The sequence below is a fragment of the Pipistrellus hanaki genome (genome assembly GCF_964339955.1).
Source record: "Pipistrellus hanaki genome assembly, chromosome: 5".
NCBI lineage: Eukaryota > Metazoa > Chordata > Mammalia > Chiroptera > Vespertilionidae > Pipistrellus > Pipistrellus hanaki.
This window is the reverse complement of record NC_140507.1, coordinates 64,091,903-64,115,331: the sequence shown is the minus strand read 5'-3', so window position 1 is coordinate 64,115,331 and position 23,429 is coordinate 64,091,903. Positions and strand designations below refer to the sequence as shown.

Sequence of the window (23,429 nt, the reverse complement as noted above, 5' to 3'; positions counted from 1 at the left end):
TTTTTAATATATTTTTTATTGATTTCAGAGAAGAAGGGAGGGAGAGATAGAAACATCAATAATGAGAGAGAATCATTGATCAACTGCCTCCTGTATGCCCCCCACTGGGGATTGAGCCTGCAACCTGGGCATGTTTGATTCTTGATTAGAATCAAACCTGGGGCTTTCTAATCGGCAGGCTAACAAATACTCTATCCACTGACCCAAAGCAGCTAGGGCCTGCTAAATTTTTGAAAGGACTAATTTAAAACATTAGCCCTAAATCATTATTCTATCAAACATCAATAGGTTTAATGATGCTTGTTATGAAAAAAGGGTATATGAAACTAGTATGCTGTCAGTCATTTAATGTAAAAAAATTACAACCTCACATGCTTCAAACTAATATTGAAGCAGAGAAATGAACTGCAAAAGAGTAATATACTAGTCAGAAAAATGACAATAAGATGAGATTCACCATCTCTTCAAAATAAAGTTATTAGAAAAAACTTTAATAATAACTCAAAGAGCAAATATAAATATTTACAACCCCCAAATATACTACTTTATATGGGCATTTTAAAAAGACAACTCACAATAAAGGAATGGTATTTATTAATGTGTTGACTTTGTTCCCTTAGGTACATAAAACATTTTTAAATGCTAAAGCAAAAAGAAAGCAAAATTTTTCAACTGTGAACTTTGGTCTAATATTCTATGTAATATTTAACATACATCCAACCTAGATGATGGAACTTGGGTTTTGCCTCTTCATCCTAGTACACATTTCCCCAAATACTTCCTTTTGAGTTCAAAATTAGCCTAGAAACTATTCATCCTGGTGACTTCATTCTCTCAAACTACAAACTCATATTCTACATTAGAACAGTTTAAATAGTTTTTGTTAAATCTAACTTCATAAAAATGTCTATGTGCATTGAAGTTGCAACAAACTTATCTTTGTAGACTCAAGATAAATCTTACTGAATCTTAACTGAAACTTAATTTCATCAAATTTAGATATACTATTGCTTTCCTTAGAAGACAGAAGACTATAATTCTCATAAGAATCATTAGCAATGCTCTGAATTTACCAGTGCCAATGCTATAAAAATAAAGGCTAATTCATAAAAACAATCTATTAAGATACATATACCCTGCCCTAGCCAGTTTGGCTCAATGGACAGAGCATCGGTCGGCCAGCTTTTTTTCAATTCTTTGACAAACGATGCTGAATTTCTAAACAGAAACATACACAGTTATAGTTTGTTAGTTTATGCTACCTATTAATATTTATGATTATCTTTTGATTTTAAATTAAAACATTTTTACAATTTAAAATATATGAAATAAAAGAGTCCTGGGTTTGATTCCAGTCAAGGGCACATACCTCAGTTGCAGGCTCCTCCCTGGCCTGGGCCCTGATCAGGGCACTTGCAGGAGGCAACCAATCCCTGTGTTTCTCTGACACCGATGTTTCTTTCTGCCTTTCCCTCTCCTTCCACTCTCTCTAAAAATCAATGCAAATTTGTCCTTGGGTGAGGATTTTTTAAAAAGGAATACATATACCTTTAAAGTATCTCAAGATCATTTATTCTAATCTTTAAAATAAGCACTTATTCAAAATAGGTTTCTACTAGAATGAATAAAGCATTCCAGTATTAATTATGAGAACTGCAAGAGTGTGTGTGTAACCCTCAGTTAACACTCTTGAAAACGAGAGATTATACACATTAGCTCTGTAGGGAGAAACAGATATAACAAAATGCTATTCCAAACATTCAGGCAAAGGGAAAGCTCATTAAGAATACAAAACTCTCAAGATTATCGCCAGATAAATTATTTTATGTAGACACCTACATCATGTGAGATTACATTTTTAACTTAAAACCAGAGGGAGAAATCCAAAAGTGCTTTGCCTTCTGAGACAAATTCCACTCAATGCATATTCTGTCAATGATGGCTAATTACTCATATTTTATAAACGCAAGGAGACTTTTTATTAGTTAATTTTGTAACTTCCCAAACCTACTCTGGGAGGGAGGTTCATTTCACTGTGACTTTGAGAACTCATACCCTTTTACATTCATATTTATGACCCTTGGAAATGGTACCACTCATTATCTTAGACTCCCTGTTCACCACAAATGCTGAACTAATTGGTAAAACACAGCTATTTTATTAAAACTATCCATTTGACCGCTGTGCAACACGATATACACATTTATCGTCAGAAAAACAGAACAGCTTTCTTTCAATTCTTTGGCAAAGGATGCTGAATACCTAAACAGAAACATACACAGTTATAGTTTCTTAGTTTGTGCTACCTATTAATATTTATGATTATCTTTTTATTTTAAATTAAAACATTTTTACAATTTAAAATATATGAAATCGAAGCAATCCCAAGATTCATTTACAGTGACTAGCTCTCAATAAATCTGAGACATAAAAATTGCTTGTCTCATAGTCTAGTGGAGTATCTGATGGAATACCAGCACTAAAGCATTTTTGTTGACTGTCATCTCAGAATCTTTATATGCACTTTAGTGTTAGTATTTCATCATATAAAATAAAAATGCACTACCATTCTTCTTCTGTTTTACAGCCTTCTCACACTGATGATATCTTCCAACTCTGGAAAGCTGTAAAACTTGTGCTAACTGACTTGTCTGCTTAGTGAAACTTTCCTTAATGTATACTCAGAGATGATTTGAGTAAAATGGGACCTGAAATTCAAGGCTCAGTTCATTTGAAAATTGATTTAAAAGATTTCTACTACTTAAAAAATGGATAAACACCATGTGAAGACTATGATTTTTATGATATTATGGATCTTTAAAGAAACTGTTTACACACACACACACACACACACACACGGTGTCCCCCTTCCCCCCAAAAAAATATATATATACTTTAACAGCTTTAGCTCAGTTTTAAAAATGAAATGAATTGTAGTAAACACTGTCTTTATTATATATATATATTTTTTTTTCTTGGCATAAAATTATTGAATGATTCCAAAGCAAAATAGATCTATAAAATGTTAAAAAGCATTTGTATAACAAAGAAGGAAAAATGTCAAAGGAGAAAATAATGCCAGTAAAGTGAGACTGAACATAAAATGCTATCAAATGAGTTCATACAAAAGCAGAGCAAATGTCTTAAATTTGTGAAAATGCCAAGTCCTATCAAAGAAATGTAATAATAAATGCAAAATACATAACATTCTATCTCAACCTTTCCTTTACAGATCTATAAGTACAATATGCATTATATACTAAACATTGAGAAGAAATACAAACATTTTTCATCACAATATATATAAGAAACAGGTTTTTTTTGAAACTATGCTATTTATGCACCCATCTTACACACTGAATCGTGAAGTCCCTATTTGAAACATCTGACAGTTATTTTGAAACTCTCATTTGCATAAAAATACATATAGATACGTACTATAAAAATGCAGCTTCTGAGCTATTTGGATGGGGCCTGAGATTCTGCATTTCTCCTCAGCTTTAATGTGATGCTGCTGGCCTAGGGACCACACTTTGGGCAGCAACTAGACATGCTATCTGCAGAAAAGTACACTGGATTGTTTTAGTGGTTGGCTTTGCTAGACTGGAGGATAGTTTCAAGTCTATGATTTTCCCTCTAGCTAGTATGTGGAGTATAACAGGTCTTTATGGGCCTTCACTACCTACCTTTCCCGATGAGGACGTTTGAAACAATCAGGGGCAATGGCAGCCAGTGAGTCTGAATGTGTGTGAGTGCACCCAGTGTGCAAGTACTTCCATACTTGCATTTAGGAAACTGTGTCAGCAGCTCGCCTGTACTACCCACAGTTTGAACTTGCATTCATCTAAGCAAACTGAGTTTAGAGAATTGTCAGGTTCAAATATATCCTATCTCTGAGGTTAAGCCCCAGCTTATTTCACACACTTCAACATTCTCCATGTGGAAGCTGTTAAGGTGGCCTGGAATTTGGAGATAAGCACAGGATTAGTCCCACTGTAAAGTCATCACGAAACCTTGTTAGAGGCCCAAGTTAAGTTGTTAAATGTATTTCTGAGAGCTTACTAAAAAAAAATATATAATCACATTCACTCACTTTGGTAAGCTTCGGATAGCAAAAACATAGTGCTATTGTTAAAAACTTATCTGCAGGCATGTACCTTTGTGTTGTTATAGACAGTAGCCTTATGTCCTGAGCCTAAAACAATATTCTGTTTATCATGCTTGCTGGAGGAAGAATATCTAAACTGAGACTACTAGTTGGGATACTCACTTTTTTTTTAAACCATTTTGATAACTGGGTCAAACCTATTCAAATAGATTTTTTTAAATCACTTTGCAATGTTCATAATTATTCAGTAATTATAAATTATTGTAGTATTTTCTTTCTCTAATGTTATGGAACCAAATACTCCAGAATTTTCCAATCACTATATTGCTTACATTTTTAGAACTAGCAATTCCAAGTGATATTAACCTTGTGTTATTAATATGGCTAATATGTTTACTTTCCTTTTATTTAGTGTATGTTGTTTTGTTTTTGCATGTATAGCTACTCTATTGACCTAGAGGACATAAATGATAAGGCAGCAATATCTGATTAAATCTTATCAAAATTTCATTGCCCTTGGCCAAAGAATATTTCAGAATAACCAGGAGAGCTATAGTGCTAAGATATTAGATGTATATTGAACTTCTAATAATGTGGACTTGGAATTAGAATATATTTCTAAAAATAAATGCAAAATATAACATTTATATATTAGAAGCTTATTATTACTGAGTTGTCACAAAAAGGTATAAACATACTTTATAACAAAGTAGAATAACTTTTAACTTCATGGCTATAGGTAATATCAAAATTAAAAGGAACAAAAAAATGTCTCTGTCTTAGAGGCTCTGAAAAAAAGAGAAGGCATAGGATAGTTTCCTCCTAAGAGTGAATATAATCTTGTAAGGAATTTTGATCACCACTCATGTAAGACCACTCATATAATTTTAGGTGGGTTCTATTTATTTTCCTTTTGATGAAAGTCTAGAGTTTAATTTTTCTTTAAAATATGTAATAAATTAACAATTTATAAGTGCAGAGATTTTTTAAAATGTTAATGCAATTTTGATTTTTCCAACATGGTGCACATTACCAAAACTTGTCTTCATTGCCCTCTGACGCTGTTGTATCTGGAGATAATAGGTAGATATATGAACGCATGGATAGACAGATAAATTATTGTGGACTAGATCTGAAAAATTGAGAGGATCTCCTCAGTATGGAGACTATCTATATTATAGTAGCAGGGAAGTATTTGGTAGAGTAGAAATCAGTAATTGAGAGCAACTACTCTCCTGAGTAGTGCATAGTTCATTCAACCATCCAAGATAGTTCTCCATCAAAACCTTTCCATGAGGAGCTATTTACATAACTAAAGAGTTACTTATTCCTATGATGATAAAAATAAATCTGAGAGGGAATTTAGTTTATCTAGTGTCATAATAATTGGTGCTGAGATACTAACATGTGTTTGTTAATGTTTTATATTTCCAAAGGGTGATATCTTTTAGGTCTATCTAAATCCTAAGATTTTATTAGTTGAGATTTTGTAATCTGAGATATAAATTTGGAAGAAGAGTCTCTCCTAATCCATGCAACTTTGGAATTACAATGTATTACAGAAGTACTTTCACAAAATAAAGTTTTCTTTTACACATATTGACACATTCATAAAATGAAATGCAATATGCAAATAATTTAACGTTTTGAACATTTAATGATCATAAAGCAACACTTTCAACTTGAGTGTTCATAGGAATAGAATATCTATGATTTACCAAAGCAACAGTATTATTATTATTTTTTTAATGTTCGATAGGAAAGTCAAAAATCACCATTAGTATCCCAAATAATCCCTTTTCTATTACTTTACTAACAATAATTACACTGAAATCTTCTGGTACTCACTTCCCAGCAAACATCACATGCAGGATAGTCCAATCAGAATCGCTACTGTACAGAAGATGACAGTTATTTGAAGTCAAGACAAATGTAGGTGCCACTATTTTTTACCTCTTTAAAGACTTTCAATAAAAAAAAAGAATACCTTTGAGAAACATTCAGCAAAAAATGTTGTACAAACCTCAATTTTCTATTACCAAGTGTTTCCTACTATGTTACCTTCAGGTCAAAATTCTGCTGTAATAAATAGTTTACCAAGACCAAGTTAATTATGTAGAAAATTCTCCGCAGACACACCCTCTGATTTCTCTTAGTACCAGTCAACCCAAAAAGACAAGTTATTCATTGTGTGCAGCCTGAGGTCTCTATTCCCTTGTTCATTCCTTTGTAGAAAAGCAAAGTTTTAGCTTTCACACATTTGCCTATTTTTAGTCTGAGATAAGAATGACTGTTTTTGAAATAAATAGCCTCAATTAGAATAAAAAAGAAATCAATGTTACATAAATAAAATTTTAAATAATAAATTTCAAGTTTAGATACTGGGTTATGCTTCTAAGTAGTACTGAGTGCACCATCTTTCAAAGCAAGGCAAGGCAAAACCTGTTTTAAAATCAGCATAAATCACGGAGTTGGTAGTTTACTATTTTAATGGAATGATGTTAGACAACCTTATTTCTGTCCTACCAATATTAATATTAGGCAGTTCCTGAATCAGTATTTGAAGTGAGTCTCTGAAGACTAGAACTCTCTTAAAGAAACCTGAAAACTAACATACTAAGCAGTTTTACTTTTACAGAATTTTTTGAATACTCTGAAGAAAATGGTGTTTTTTGATGCAAATAAAAATTTCAAAACTTCAATTAACCCATATGATTTCAAGATGTATTCTCTTGTGAGGCATAAGAATAATATGCAATCAAACTATTTTACTATCATTCTTTCTTACAGATGTACAGCATTTTAAGCAGTGCTCTTTCATGCAATAAGGTAGAAAATTATACCCTCAAATAGATGATATCATTAGGAAAGGTTTCCTCCTCTTCACTCACACCCGCAAGAAAGATAAAGGCAAAATTTGTTTTCTCTGCATATCAACTACTTCCTCCTCATTTAGACTAAATATAATTGTAAAAACCTTATCTCAGGAAACTTTCTATATTTTATCCCCCTGTCTCATAAAACCAATTGTTTATCAGAATGCTAAATTATTAAAACTTCTGTCAAATTTGCTAATACACTGTTATGCCAACTTTTATTATTTTTTTCAGACATGACAACATAGCTAGAATTGCCAAGTAAAATATCGGTGTCTCACTATAATTTTTAGTATTTATGAAGTAACATAAGCATAACCTGGAGAATGTATCACACTTGTAAATAATAGAGTAGGAAATCTTCAGAAACAGAAACAGATTTTGTAGTTCTACTGAAATATTTCACTATTCATAAGTACTCACCGTGACATATTTTGCAGTGTTTGTCCTGAGGCTGGAAGTAAAATTTGAGACATTTGCCAACACCTGTCTAATTTACAACAGGAACGTCACGCAGATTTTTTCTACCTTCCCATAAGACAACAATAATTTCTCATTCTGTTTACTTTGCATTTGGCCAACATTTTATGAAATCACAACATAGACAAAACTTTGTAATCATTTTTCAGAGAGAATCAAAAAGAAACATCACAATAACCTTCTGTCTGTTTTAAGCCTATGATGTTTGTCTAGGTGAATAACGAAATCAGATAAAATGTTGACACTGTCTCTTACCTCTATCACTGAAGTCATCTACTAGGATGATTTCTGCTATCAGACTCTCCGGGGTTCGGTTAATTATACTGTGTATGGTACGCAGGAGGGAAGTCCAACCTTCGTTATGAAATGGGATAATGATGCTGGTGTTTGGCAGTATTTCCAGGTACATCTTGTGCTTACAACTGGAGATAATAAAGGAACAAAAAAGCTAGGTCAAATGCAAAACTATAATATATTACATACTGCTATTTACACATTATGATATCAAATAGATTTGAAAACTAGATCTTATCTAATACTCACTTTTCCAGCCAGAGCTTGTACATCATAACAGTTACTCTGCTTATTCATGGAAACCATTATCAATCCCTCTTCTCACTCATTTTATTTTTTTTAAGAATTTTATTGATTTTTAGAGAGAGAAAGGGAGAGGAAGAGAGAAAAACTGATGTGTGAGAGTGAAACATGAAGTGGTTGCCTCCTGTCCAACCCCCACCTGGGGTCAATCAAGCCCATGACTTTGGCATATGCCCTGACCAATAATGGAACTGGCAACCCCTCAGTACATAGGATTATGCCCAGCCAACTGAGCCACACCAGCCAGTTGGCTGGGCATAATAAATAATCATTCATAATAAAATAATTATTTATTCTCTTTTGTATCTTCAAATACCAGGTAAGAATTGCATTAAAATATGTTCTTGTAAACTTACAATATAGTAATAAGGGTAAATTTTTTTAGTAGTGATAACTAATACTTATTGACTGCTTACTAAGTAATAACATATTTTTGTGGTTAAATACATGTCACATAAAGTGTAGCATTAGTGACATTTAGTAAATTCACAATGTTATGCAACAATCACCACTAATTCCAGAATATTTTCATCACTCCCAAAGGAAACCCCATATCCATTACCCTCTCCATTCTCCCTTCCTGGCAACTACTAACCTGCTTTCTGTCTCTATGGATTTACCTATTATGTATATTTCATATAAATTGATTCCTATAATATGTAGTCTTTTAGATCTAGCTTCTTTTCCTTAACATATATTTTCAAGTTTTCAACCAGGTTGAAGGGTAAATTTTATGCATTAAAAGTGTGGTTTACCTTTACATGGATTTCCTACAAAATTTTGGAAACTCAGCTTCTTTAATAATTAATCAGTTTGGGTTGTGGTATGTTTTAGTAGCTAGGAAGTATATAAGGGTGTACAGGGGGAAACAGTGTTAAAATGAAATCAATGAACATGTAATATCCAATTATTATTCATTGATACAACCACATAATAAGATTACACTAAGATCCAAACCAAGAGAGGTGATTGATCCAAGATAGCAGCAGAGGAGGTGCAAGTTACACTCTCCTCCTCCTAGGACCAAACTGGAATTAACAACTAAAATACAGAATCACCAACCTGAATAACAAACAAAAGACTATCTGAAACAGAAATCCTATAACCAAAGATTTACAGAAGGCAGAATGTGGAGACTGAAAGGAAGGGCAGACAGAGACAGGAATAGGGCTGCCCCCCTCCCACAGGCAGCAGCTGAGATTCCAGAGAGATGGATGTCCCAGCTGCATAAGTTGCCCTTGAGGGGCAGGATCTCAACAACATGCTGGGCTCCCTAGCCTAGAGCACCAGAACCAGAAAGAGGTCCCATGTAATAACTGGCTGTGAAATCAGAGGGGTGTATGCCAGGGAGAGACTGGAGTCTGCAAGAAACTGGGGCACCCTCTTAAAGGGCCAATGCCCCAAATCTCGTTGGCAGGCACTCACCCTGGTGCTAGTGGAGGGAGAGTGGAGCAGGCTCCAGTCCTTGAGGAGAGACTGAGGTGTGTGGCTCCAGGGAGAGAGCCGAGTGGCAGCCATCAAGGCATCTGAGCCTAGCGCCTCTCCCACACCACAGACTCCCTCTTTCTTGGGTGGAACACTACCCTCCTTGCAGCATCAACTTGGGGAAAAGCAATAAAGTCAGCCTGCTGAGCTCAAGTCCTGCAAAGGAGTCCCTGGCCTGGGCCCAGGTTGTAGAGTTCCGGTGGATTGAAAGGGTGTCCGAGACTGAGTTGTGTGTCTCTGGGGTGCGGGTTTCTTCCCTTAGGGATTCACAGAGCCTTGGACAGATGCATAAGACTTTTAGATTCAAATCAGACAAGTGACATAACAGACGGCCCTGAGGCACTGAGAGCTGGAAGGAAGGATGACTGGCTTTGTCTGAAGGAATCAGGGACATCTTTAGAGATGGGTCTGTGTGTGGAGAACAGATAAGGCAGGATCTATGAAATGATTCTAAGGAATTTGGACATTAGCCTGCAGTCAGCGTGAAGTACCTCACAAAGTGTCAATGATGAGAAAGAACTGTGTTTACACATTCCCCGGGGCAGCAGGGCAGACAATGCACTGAAGGCACCAGAGACTACAGGCACAACTAATAGTTCTGGCAGAAAAAAATAAAAAAAAATAGAGGGTGCAGATCTGATTACTCTAAGGAAAACCAACAGCTTTGTGACAATGTTTAATCTGATTGAATTATAGTTCATCATTTTAGCATTTAAAGGATGTTGAAATCACTCCCAAACGCAGCCATTGGGAACAGGAAGTTGTGGTCCAGATGGCTGCATCTCGGCACTGCTAGGAATATTGAAGCATATCCAGGGCTTTATTAGGAACCTGCAAACTGTCTATTTTGCATTCAACCTCAAGATGGGTTGAGAATGGATGTTTGTTAAATACGACGACAATGTAACAATATGGAACTCTGTTAAAGAAATAAGTGAAATAACAATTTCTATGTTTATAGTTACAGATATGTAGCAAAATTACAAAGAGGAAATGCAGACATCAAAACATTTGCTGCGTTAAGTTTATAAAAATATGAATGAAAATGCCTGTAATTATTGTATTTAATATTGCTGTATTATTTTAAAATAAATGTTTGCATAAAATTAACTCAGAGTTTAAGAATGGCTCAGAGATGACAACATCTCTTTGTTAAGCAACAAATGGATTAAAAAAAAACAACACTTCTTTAAATTTTAAATGAATCAGAGAGACAAAAGAAATAATTTACATTCTTAACAAAATTATTTGAGAGAAATGACAAATCATGAAGGCACTTTAAAAGCTGACAAAAAACCTACAGATTAGTCTGGAAACATTCTTCTAAATTATTGACAATAGTGAAAATAAATTTCAATAGAAAATGTCTCATACTCTTATGATTTCCCAAAACAATGCATACATATTTTCTGACATTCTCTATTGTCATTTATTAAAATGAAAAATTTTAAATATTTTTAGTTTAACAGCATTGCTATTTTTAAACATACTTAACTGTCATTCCATTTATAGCTAATTTATCATTATAATGTCATTGGTTTCACATACAACAAAAAATAAATGGTTCTTTTAACAATAGGAATACGCCTAAAGTACATTTTAATTACAGATATATGAGAAGTGCCATACTTGTGATATATATTTTTTCTCTAAAAGAGATATTTTTCTCTAAAAGAGATATTATCATTCATAATGCAATGTCAACATTTATACTGCAGGCATTTAGGCAAACTTGCATTTGAGGTTGTTAAGACCTTTGCATTGGCGTTAAGCATTGCCTAAACATTTTTCCTCAGTGTCTTGGATTGCAAGATTTGAGTAATATGTTTGGTTGGAAGTACTTGCATATTTCAATCCTTAGGTCATTTTGTTAATTTATCTAACACATGGCTTTATTTTTTGTTTTACTGAGATTTTTCTTATCTACTTATATGAAGTATATCAGTGAGGATATTATGTTGTACTCATAACCAATGTCAAATCCCAAGGCTCAAAACAACAAATATTTTCTTTTTTAATTCTTCTGCTTGTTCACCACTGGTTGATAAGAAAAACCCTGCTCACTGTAGTCAGTGCAAACAGCAACATTTTGACCGGTCAGTCATTCCGCCAGAGGTCAATGAGAAGGCTGATGGGTCTCGAACTGGTAATGAAGTGGTTTGCCTCTAAAATGACATAATGCTTTCTGCTTGCAACTCATTGGTCAGAATTAGTCACACAGCATAAGGGATGTGCTATCCTATAGGATCCAGAAGGAACATCATCAGAAATATTTAGCAAAAAACACTAGTGAACGCAGCCATTTCCGTCTTCCGCCTACTTTTAAGTAGTAAAAAAAGGAAACTGTGTGATGACCTTTAATGAAAAAAAACAAGACTCAATTTCTTCATTGAAAAAATTATATTTAAGGCTCCACTTCCATAGAAGTTCATTTTGTGATAAAGAGATCAAGACATCAAGAGGACATAACAAAACCAAATGTTTTATTTGGCTAATAACAGGGTTTCTGAGTATAGAAGTAAAAGTTGATAGAAAAGCAAGTAAATAAAGATAACTCCATGGTTACAGTAAGAAATTTATTCCTTAGTTTGTTCCTTTTCTTTTTCCCAGCCTCTTAAGGTAAAGGCTGATTGATTTGAGGCCTTTTTTTTTATTTTTATCAGCATTGAATGATAGATTAGAATAATTTTATTATATGAACTGCTTTAAATACACAGTTAAAATTTTTTTTATTTTTGTTCATTTAAAAATTTTTTGAAATTTTCCTTAAACTTCCTTTTGATATACTGATTACTTAAAATGTTTTAAATTTCCAAGTGATTGATGATTGTCTTGTTCTTTTTCTGCACATTTTTAATTTAAAAATTTTATGGTCAGAGAATATACTTGTAAAGTTTCAGGTTTTTTTTTTTTAATCTGTAGTATTTGTTTTATAACCCAGGGCATGATCTACTTTGAAGATATGTTTCATGTACACTTGAGAATAATATATACACTGCTGTTGTTGAGTAGAGTGATTTTTTTTTTGTTTTTCTTACATTTTTTCTTTTCATAAAAATGAGACATATATATATATTTCTCATGTGAAACACAAGAAATTTGGAACATATTTCAGATAATGTGGTAAAATGCCATTTCACAGTAATGATAATAATAAACAGGCAGGAAGTTATATTCTGAGCTTGCATTCAGTCCACATCCTAAATGATTATGATCTTGTACCATTTTATAATAATCATTATAATTCTCTGAAATGTTGATAAAGAGTGCCAATTCGGTTCCAGTCAGTTTCATTAGGCTCTGTGTGGGAGAGAAAGCAATTTGAAATACTATAATTTGTATGACTTCATGGCTATAGCAAAATGGTCCTGTATTTTGGGGGTGTATTTAGACCACCATTTGATACATTTACAAGTACCAGTGTCAATATCTTGGACAATCCCCAAATCAATTAATCAGTTAAACTAAAAGTGCCTTTTAGTTTATCAAATAACCTTATAAAGTGGCTTTACTAAATATAGTATAGCTAGTGAACAAAAAAAATTATTTTTTCATCTTCTCAAGGGAACCACTCATGTTCAGAAAGGGGAAATACTTTCCTTTAATTTTTCATCATTGTATGATCATTTGCAAAACCATCGTGGTTCAGCTAAAGTTCTCTTGGCCCGATCTCAGTAGCAGCAGAATAAAATGTCAACTTGGTATCTGGCTATTGACAAGCATACTAGAGAGTCTATTCATGTAAATCATTTCCAGGCACCAATTTACATGATTGTTTTAATGTCATATATTCAATTTCCAATGGCTGGTTTCAGTCACATTGTTTCTCTGTTCTATTCTTGCCATGTCAGTTGGGTTTGATAAAGCAGTGATAACTGGTAATTTATTTGGCTATGACAGGCCTGAAAAATTAGTTTGGACCACTGGATAAATGTGTGTGTGAGAGTGTCTGCATAGCAGGGGTGGTATCACTGCTTATTTGGTCTCCTTGCACATAAAACTTATCTGTAAATTACTTCATATGGAAATATGATTAACACTTTAATGTAATAGGATATTTGATGTCGATACTAAGAAATACAATTGTGTGTTGTGTTCATGCAGCTGTGTGTCCCTTGTGGCATTACCGTGGAAACATCACGATAGCTGGGAAGAGCAAACATGGAAGCCGAGATAAGTCGGGGTGAGAATATGGAGGGTGGTGTTGATGCTTTCTGGACTATTACCTTTAGGGCAACAGGGGGTCTTTGAAGTATTTTAGATGACCAGTCCTTAATGCTATTATTCTGCTGAAAGGAAGAGGGAGTGTGTGAGTCCAATTATGAGGTTATTCTAAAATTCCAGTGAAGAGATGATAGTGGATATAGCTGAGCATAAGGGAAGTGCATGCACTCGAGGTATATTTTGGCACAATAGCTTAGAGAGAGAATACTAGGCAAGGAAAGAGACCTTGAACACGTACTAATGGGCCCATGTCTATGCTAGTTTTCATAAGCTAACGCATAAAAGCAACTGACTGAAGGGTACTCACTTTAACAACAGTTTTGAAAGATTATTTCCTTTCTGTTGTCCCTGTTCATCTCCCACCCCCAATCTGTGTGTTTTTATACAATGTTTTCTTTTAATTTAAATTCTTTATTGTTTAAAGTATTACATAAGTCTCCTTTTTCCCCCCATTGACCTCTCCCCAGCCACTCCCACCCCCCAGCACATGCCCTCACCCCTCCACACACACCCCTGTGTCCATTGGTTTTGTTCATATGCATGCATACAAGTCCTTTGGTTGATCTCTTACCCCCTCACCCTCTGCCTTCCCTCATAGGTTGGACAGTCTGTTCGATACTTCTATGACTCTGGTTCTATTTTGGTTCCTCAGTTTTTGTTGTTCATTATATTCCACAAATGAGATCATGTGATATTTATCTTTCTCTGACTGGCTTATTTCGCTTAGCATAATGCTCTCCAGTTCCATCCATGTGGTTGCAAATGGTAAGAATTCCTTCTTTTTGTTACCACAGTGTAGTATTCCATTGTGTAGATGTACCACCGTTTTCTAATTCACTCATCTGCTGATGGGCACTTAGGCTATTTCCAAATCTTAGCTATGGTAAATTGTGCTGCTGTGAACATAGGGGTGCCTATATCCTTTTTGATTGGTGTTTCTTGAGATATATTCCTAGAAGTGGGATTACTGGGTCAAATTGAAGTTCCATTTTTTTGTTGTTGAGAAAATGCCATACTGTTTCCATAGTGGCTGCACAAGTCTGCATTCTGTGTGTGTGTGTGTGTGTGTGTGTGTGTGTGTGTGTGTGTGTAGGAGGGTTGTCTGTTTGGTCATATTTAGACATACCCTAGACTAGAAGGGCATTTTTAAAAAAATATATTTTGTTAATATTTTACAGAGAGGAAGGAAGAGAGATAAGAAACATCAATGAGAGAGAGTCATAGATCAGCTGCCTCCTGCACCCCCCCTCCCCACAGGAGGCAGCTGATCAAAGTTCCTCTCTCATCAATGTTTCTTTAAAAAAAATTTTAAAATATATTTTATTGATTTTTACAGAGAGGAAGGGAGAGAGGTAGAGAGGTAGAAACGTCGATGAGAGAGAAACACCGATCAGCTGCCTCTTGCACATCCCCTACTGGGGATGTGCCCGCAACCAAGGTACATGCCCTTGACCAGAATCAAACCTGGGACCTCTCAGTCTTCAGGCTGACGCTCTATCCTCTGAGCCAAACTGATTTCAGCTAGAAGAGCATTTTATTCAAAGGAAATGTTTCCTATTTCCCTGTGTCCCTCTATGATAGTATTCAAACCTTATAGGAGTACATGACAGTCACTTTGCTTAATTTCCTTCAAAATTCACTTGTAAACTTGGTGATAGAAGATACTTCAACTTCACAAGTAAATCAAAATAAATATATGAAAGGAAGCTAATGCTTCCCAAAGTTCTATGTAGTTTTTGGAATAGAGGGGGAAACACACATTTTTGCTCAGTTGGTGTGGTTCCTTGGTTGAGCTTAACCCATAAACCAGGAGATCAGAGGTCAGAGCTCAATCCCCAATGTGGGGCATGTGGGAAGCAGCCTATCAATGATTCTCTCTCATCACTGATGTTTCTCTCTCTCTCTTCCTCTCCCTTCTGAAATCAATAAAAATATATTTATTTTTTTAAAAAAAGAAAAGAAAAAGTCACAGAGTAAAACTATTTAAATTTTTAAATGTTTTATTGATTCCAGAGAGAAAGGAAGAGGGAGATAGAAAAACCAATGATGAGAGAGAATCATTGATCTGCTGTCTCTGCATGCCCCCACTGGTGATTGAGCCCACAACCTGATATATGCCCTGACCAGGAATAAAATGTGATCTTCTGGTTCAGGTCCACGTTCAACCACTGAGCCACACAACCAGGCTAGAATATAGCTATTTTAATTTTAAAAAGCCACTTTATAAATGCATCTTAATTAATGTACATGTGCATCAACTGGACCTGTATAAACATGTGTTCTTTATAATAGCAGTAAAGTTAACCTGTAATTATGATGCACTTACCCAGATCTTCTGGAAAGCCTTCATCAACTCTCCTTTATACATGGCTCTGTTGTGTCCTAATCTCATTTATTTCCTCTTTTCATAGATGTAATTTCATCTTACACATATTATTTATACCATATTTTAGGGAGTATGTGTGGTTACTACTGATTAATTTATTCATATCTAGGGGTATGAATACTCTTAAATACTTACATACTCTTAGATCTTATCTTGCTAACAATATATTTATGCATAAACTTACCAGTTTGCAGGCCATCCATCCTTCATGTCTTTCTGTTTCCTATTTATAATTCTGATCTTAAGCTGAGGTGAAAATAAGATGTTTTATAGTATACAAAGATGTAGCATGCCAGATGGCTGACTGAATTAAAAAATATGCACCATCAATATACATATGGGGAAATTCTGAAGTTTGTAAAGTGAGGCCAGGTGAGTCAGATAACTATTAACTAGACATTGGACATGCAGAAGTTCTCATAGCAAAATTCTCATCAACACTTCATTAACTAAAATATAAAGAAAATATATTCTAAGGACATATCTCAGGTTGAGCCCAGGCACTATAAATATAGACATAATTAGGCAGTAACTAATGAAGCGAGTATTTAAAATATGTATACATATCTCTTAAAATGTGCAAAAGTCAACCAATAGTAGGACCAATACTATGGAAAAAGAGGTGGAACATTTGACAATACAAAACAAAAACATAATTTACAAAATTAGGAGGTGAAAAAATACTGAGAAAAATATAACCAATTTTAAAACATTAATGAAAAGCTTGGAATTTATCATTAGCATGTAAGAATGATCAAATCATTGCACACAGGCCAATATGTCTCCTACTTTGAGGAATCTATTACTAACTCAATCTATACTAATAAAAGGGTAATATGCTAATATGCTAATTAGACCAGGAGACCTTCTGGTTGTCCTTTCAGACAAAGCCATGGTGGTGGGGCCGAGGCAGAGGTGGTTAGGAGCAATCAGGTCAGCAGTGGGGAGCAGTTGGGGGCGATCAGGCAGGGGGATGGGGGGCTCACCTGGGGGCAAGCAGGCCTCCAGGGAGAGTGGCTAGGGGCAATCAGGCAGACAGACAGATGAGCAGTTAGCAGCCAGCTGGGCTGAGGGACACCCCCGCCCCCTATTCATGAATTTCATGCACCAGGCCACTAGTCCTACCTAATAAAAGGGAAACATGCAAATTGACTGCACCTTTGCTATGCCCACAAACCCTGCCCACCAGCCAATCAGGGCGAGTATGCAAATTAACCCAACCAGGATGGTGGTTATTTTGCATATCCAGGCCAGAGTGAAGACTGAAGACAGTGTAGAAAGAAGCCAAGTGCTGCAGAGAGGAGCGAAACTATGGAGAAGGAAGGGAAAAAGGAGGGGCAGGCAGAAGGGAGGTAAGCAGGCAGGGCAGCCACCACAGCAGGAAGCCCAATTGCAGGAATCTTCCTGCAAGGGGTCACTAGTTATATAATAAAGGAAAAAGAAAGCAGTTCATTTAATGCTAGTGAAGAAGAAAGGACAAAAAGTATCTTTCTGGTTTAAAATTTCTGAAATCATTAATGTTCTAAAAATTCTTCAGTTAATAAGAATATGCACCAAGCAAATCAAAACACCTAAAAACATGATTTATTGACTATACTTCCTATGCTATTATTTACATCCACATGGCTGTTCTGTAACTATTTGTACTTCCTACATCCTTCACCTTTTTCACCCATCCCTCCAAACCCTCCTCCCATTGGTCAACTGTCAGAATGCTCTCTGTGTCTGAGTCTGTTTCTATTTTTTGTTTGTTTTGTTCTTCTGATTCCACATATAAGTGAAAACATATGGTATTTGTTTTTCTCTGACTTTACTTAGTATAAAACCAATAAGGTTCATCCATGCTGTTGCAAAAATAAGTTTGATTCTTTTTTAGAACATTTTTTTCTTTTACTAATTGTGAATTTATAAATGGGTAGAGAAGACTTGCAAGTCACATAAATTTTGCATTCTCTTCTGAGTCCATCCACATAAACACACTGTGGTCATCCACCTGCAGCCTATTAAGTTGATAATACTGGAACAGGCGTCAAGTTGCTTTTTAATTTCAAGTACCATTTACACAGAGCTGCACACACTTACAGTTATGTGTGCCTGCATTTTGAGAAGCACAGACGAGGTCAAAAGTATAAAACGTTAAACAGTGGGATCCCTGCAAATTTGACTCTTGGTTTCCTGCTTGTAGGATCCTAACAAAATCAGAGGCAACTTCAGAACTCCCTGCATCACTAAGAGTCAGAAAAATGGACTAACCAGGTTAACATCATTTTTGTATCTCACACTTAACACCTTGTTGTCATCTATCTCCAACATTTCAGTTAAGTTTTTTTTTCTTTGTTGGTATCATTCTAGTAGGTGACTATGTGTCCTACTAGATACCCATCCTCAATAAATAAGTAAAAATATGGTCACAGAACATATTATAGCCAAATTTTTATTCACTGACATCTATAATAATATCCTCTGATACTGTAATCGCGGTGACTCTAATAACATTTTTAAAGTATTTTTCTTTCCATTTTAAAATTTTATTTTCCATTATTGCCTAAGAACATCTTTCTCCAAAGGGTGGCAGTTGTACAGAAAGACAGTCTCTGAGGAGAATGGGAATATCAACTGTGTTTTGACTTCAGTGATTTTCTCATTGTCTCCATCTGCAATTCTTTCCACTTGAATACACATTAAAAGACTGGAAGTGTGGGGGTGGGAGAGGAGGTGGATGGAAATTATTCTCTGAGCATATTTATTATGCCAACAATGCAATTTAATGCAGCTTTGATGGTGCACAATTAGGTATTACAATTCCTCATAACTAGACATGTTCTAGGTCAGTGGGAATTACTGAAGATAATTTCAGGTGGCCTGGGAATAATTTGGCTAGCTGGAAGGCCCAAACCCATGTATAAAGCATTCTGTTCAGGGAAAAATTTATTTGTTCTTCATATTAATCCTCTGCTTAACTATACTGGGAAATGCACATCCTCATAAAACCTGAGGGGGAAACCAGTAATTCTTTTATATTTTAAAATGAATTTACAAAGGCACAATAGGGCAACTAAAAATAGTGCCCCAAATCATTTTTTTTTTTGGCAAAGGTTAATTATTCTTGCACAAAATTAAGAGTTTTATTTACTGTATATTACTGGTTTAATTTAAATTCCTACTCCTACTTTTTTATTAGTTGCCCTTATTTTATTTTCTCTAATTTTCTTTATGTCATAACAGTGGTGCCAAAGGAAGAATGAGGTGTGGAGAATTAAACATATTTTAGTTGAATAGATTTCTCAAATACAAATAACTCCACAACTGCAAATTCTGATCACATTTTATGGCATAATTTTGGCATTTTATATGCTTTCGAGAAAACCATAACAGACTGGGGGTGGGGGGAAAGCAATGTACTTTAAGCAATGTTAAGAGTAGGTAGGTGTGGACAGAGAGAAGATGGATTTCAGGTTACTAAATGTTATATTATTCTTGTTTCCCTTTACACAATAACATTTAGCTATTAATTCAGTAAAAACTGAACCCACTGTCAATTGACAAGCCGCAAGCCATCCATAAAGTGACAGAAAATTGAGCAACTGCTATTACTTTTGAATTATGGATCCATTTATTTCAGGCATTCTTCATGGAAGATGTAACTGTAATGGCACTGACTATGGCTGGTGTAAAAATGAAGTTAATAGAATGTGTATACACACACACACATGCTGACATCGCTAACCACCAGAAAAACACTTGTTTGCTTCGTAATCTATGTGGTCAACTGTAATGGTATGGGTAGTATCTAAAAACGTTTCATTTTTAATGGAAGTAATACATTGGACTCAATAACGAACACGTGTCTCAAGTTTTAGAGGCACTACTCTTTTAGGATTTTCAGGATCATTACAATTTAAAGCAGACTTATTTAAGACTATGAAATAGCCGAAATCGGTTTGGCTCAGTGGATTGAGCGTCGGCCTGCAGACTGAAAGGTCCCAGGTTTGATTCTGGTCAAGGGCATGTACCTTGGTTGTGGGCACATCCCCAGTAGGGGGCGTGCAAGAGGCAGCTGATCGATGATTCTCTCTCATCGATGTTTCTGACTCTCTATCCCTCTCTCTTCCTCTCTGTGAAAAATCAATTAAATGTATTTTAAAAAAGACTATGAAATGGAAAAGTTTCTATAATGTTATTATGGCAAAAATGTTAGCGACGTCTTAAGCATAATAAAACTAATTAGCTAAACATAAAGAAACCAGCCCCTACCCTGGCAGGCTGATACTCACTTAGTATGACGAATATCGGGCAGGGACCTCTCCAGAGCAATATTGTTGCTGACAAAAATATTGAAACCATTTTCCCTGTAAGCGGAGTCATCGTGGTCCTCTTCAGTGAGGGGGTAAGGTTTCCCGTGCTCACCCTTCCCTAGCAGGAGGCAAGAAAGCAGGGTTACCATCTGCATAAAAACCTTTGCATTTTCTAACACAGATAATACGCTCTGAAAGTGTCTATTTCTTCAGTCACCTGTTAACATACTCCACAGAAGGCACTAGCAGTAAGATCGGATTATTCCATCTTATGTTACTACTTTATTTAGAAAATAGAAATATGTTCATGATAGATTTTCGGTGTATGTTTCCTAACATTTGGCATTCTGATGCTAATATCCATTCAGCTATATAATTTTATCTGACATAATTGTACAAAAAGCTATCTTTTCCTTTACTTCCCACGACTGACATCATTTCATTGCATCACCATTTATACCATTCCGCTGAAAATATGCTTTTATTTTAAAATAAAATTTTCTATTATAAACAATGTTGAAATGAACATCTTTGTTTATATATTTCCAGTAATGTCTTTTTTGGGGGGAAGGAAGGATAATTCCTACAAAGAGAATTTTGCTAGAGTATCTTTAGAGTAAGTTTGGTAATTTTCACACATCCTCAGAAGCATTGGATGGTATCTCAAAATTTACTGGTGACATATATATTATTCATACTCTAATTTGCCTTTCTTGGTTACTAATGAAATTAATAACTTCAGATACACTTATCATTTGTACTTCTTACATTACAAGATGACTATTCAGTGTTTTTAAAAACAATTTGCATGTTTTAGAAAGAAAAGAGGAGGAAGAAAAAAACTATTTACTGCTTTACTAAAGCTGTAAGTACAAATGTCCTAAACATTTTCTAAGTTTATTTCATTGAAATCTAATTTACCACTTCTACTTCTGGTTCTGCATGCATCCTCCTAACAACAAATAAAATGTCAAACAGACAGAAAAAAATTAACTTTTCTTGGATCCAGAAGAGAGAAGAGAGGAGAGAGCAGAGAGCAAACTGCTGCCCCCCCCCCAACAAAAAAATTTAAATAAAATAGAGGGGCAGCCAGGAGAAGACAGGAAGTTGAGGCTTACCAGAGAAGAGACCTGTGGAAAGGGCTTGGGAACCAGTGCCAGGGGAGCAAAACCTGAGCTGCAGATTGACAAGCTGCTGGAGGCTCAGTGCAGACATGTGTGAGCATTAAACACCCCAAAGGGGAGGTACCAGGTGATAGGGGCTCCAATAACTTGGGGAGAGTTACCCCCAGAAGCTCAACCCGGTTCTGAGGTCAAATATCGAAGAAAAACCCTCTTGTTCACGCAGTAAGGGAGGGAGAAAGGAGCCATTTTGACAAACAGGTCAGAGCCCAGTGTTTGCCTTAATAAGGCCTGTCCTCTGGTGAAACTAATCCTTTAACCAGAGCCTCACCTGCGGGGCTGTTCTCAGGCCTCACTGAGCTGGGAGAGGAGAAAACAAATGCAGCCCACGTGAGCCATCCTGTTCAACCCAAGAGGCCAAAGACGCTAGGAAAACAGGGGCGGGCTTGTGAATTTCACAGTCCGGAGGCTATGCTCAAGGAAAGCCTGATCTTAAGACTGTAGAACACATGCCCCCTCTTGCTCCCATACCCCATCCTCACGTTACTAAAGGCCCATTTACAGCAATTCGTTTTACCCCACTCAGCATGTCCAGCCATCAAGAAAAAACTACAACAAGGCATACAAACAGCAAAAAGCAGGACTTGAAGAGACAGAGCAAGCATCAGGACCAGCCATGGCAGGGATGCTGGACTTAACAATGGGAATTTAAAACGCGATTCATATGCTAAGGGGAAGTAAATAGTATGCTCAAGAACAGATGGGCAGTGTAAGCAGAGAGATGGAAATTCTATGAAGGGGCTAAACAAGGAATGCCATGGATAAAAACATTGTAACAGAAATAAAGAACGCCTTTGATGAGCTTATTAGTAGACTGAACACAGCTGTGGAAATGAGCTCTGAGCTCGAGGTTATATACCAGGTACTATTAGAAGCCTCAAACCAAAAGCAAATAGAAAACAAGAAACAAAAAAACACCTGTTTGGAACAGAGTATCCAATCACTGCAATTTAAAAGGGTATAACATTCATAATGGGAGTGGCCGAAGGAGAAGACAGAGGGAAATTAGGAACAGAAGAAATACCACTAGAAACAACAATGACTGAAAAGTTACCCAAATTAATGTCAGAAGCCAAGTCATTTATCCCCGAAGTTTAGAGAACACCAAACAGCATAAATGCCAAGCAACAACAAAATTATACCTGGGCATGTCATTTTTAAATTAAAGAAAATCAAAGATAAAGAAAAATTGGATAACACTCCAATTTTCTGGGGGCAGCTCCTGCATTGAGCATCTGCCCCCGGGTGGTCAGTGGACGTCACAGTGACCAGTCATTCTGCCAGTCCATCCAACGTTCAGATTTGCATTTTAGGTTTTTATTATATAGGATGTCAAATCAAAACAATAAAGGCAGAAAAACAGTAAAGACAAAAATACATCAAGGAATAAGGGCAACAAATAGAAAACAGTAACAAAATGTGGTATATATTAAACATTATCAATAAGATTTTGAATGTTAATAGTGTAAAGTGCCAATTAAAAGACAGATAATGTTAGAGTTGATCAAAATATATCTACTATTTTTCCATCTAGGTGATTTTATTTTTCTTTCATTGTTTCATATTTATATATTATATTTATAAGTTCTTTCTATTCCAATATTATTTTTAAAATTAATTCATGAAATCAGTATTTAAGTAACATTTTATTTTTATTTAATCCATTACATGTTTTTGAATCATCTGGGAACTTGTTTTTGTGTGAGACACCAGGAGAGTCTCACATTTATTTTTTTCACAAATGGTTAGGTAGTTGTAGGAACTGTACTTAAAGAATAATTTGTCTTTTCCTTTCCT

General features: G+C 35.5%; 1 protein-coding gene across 1 annotated transcript in view; it reads right to left on the bottom strand.

Moving 5' to 3' along the window:
• Positions 1–23,429, bottom strand: part of GALNTL6 (polypeptide N-acetylgalactosaminyltransferase like 6) — an 867,296-nt gene that overhangs the window by 497,266 nt on the left and 346,601 nt on the right. Inside the window, exons 4-5 of the mRNA XM_084883746.1 lie at positions 20,431–20,569; positions 7,720–7,886 (exon numbers count right to left, since the gene is read on the bottom strand). Coding sequence (XP_084739872.1) covers positions 7,720–7,886; positions 20,431–20,569 — 306 coding nt within the window. The remainder of the gene's footprint in view (positions 1–7,719; positions 7,887–20,430; positions 20,570–23,429) is intronic.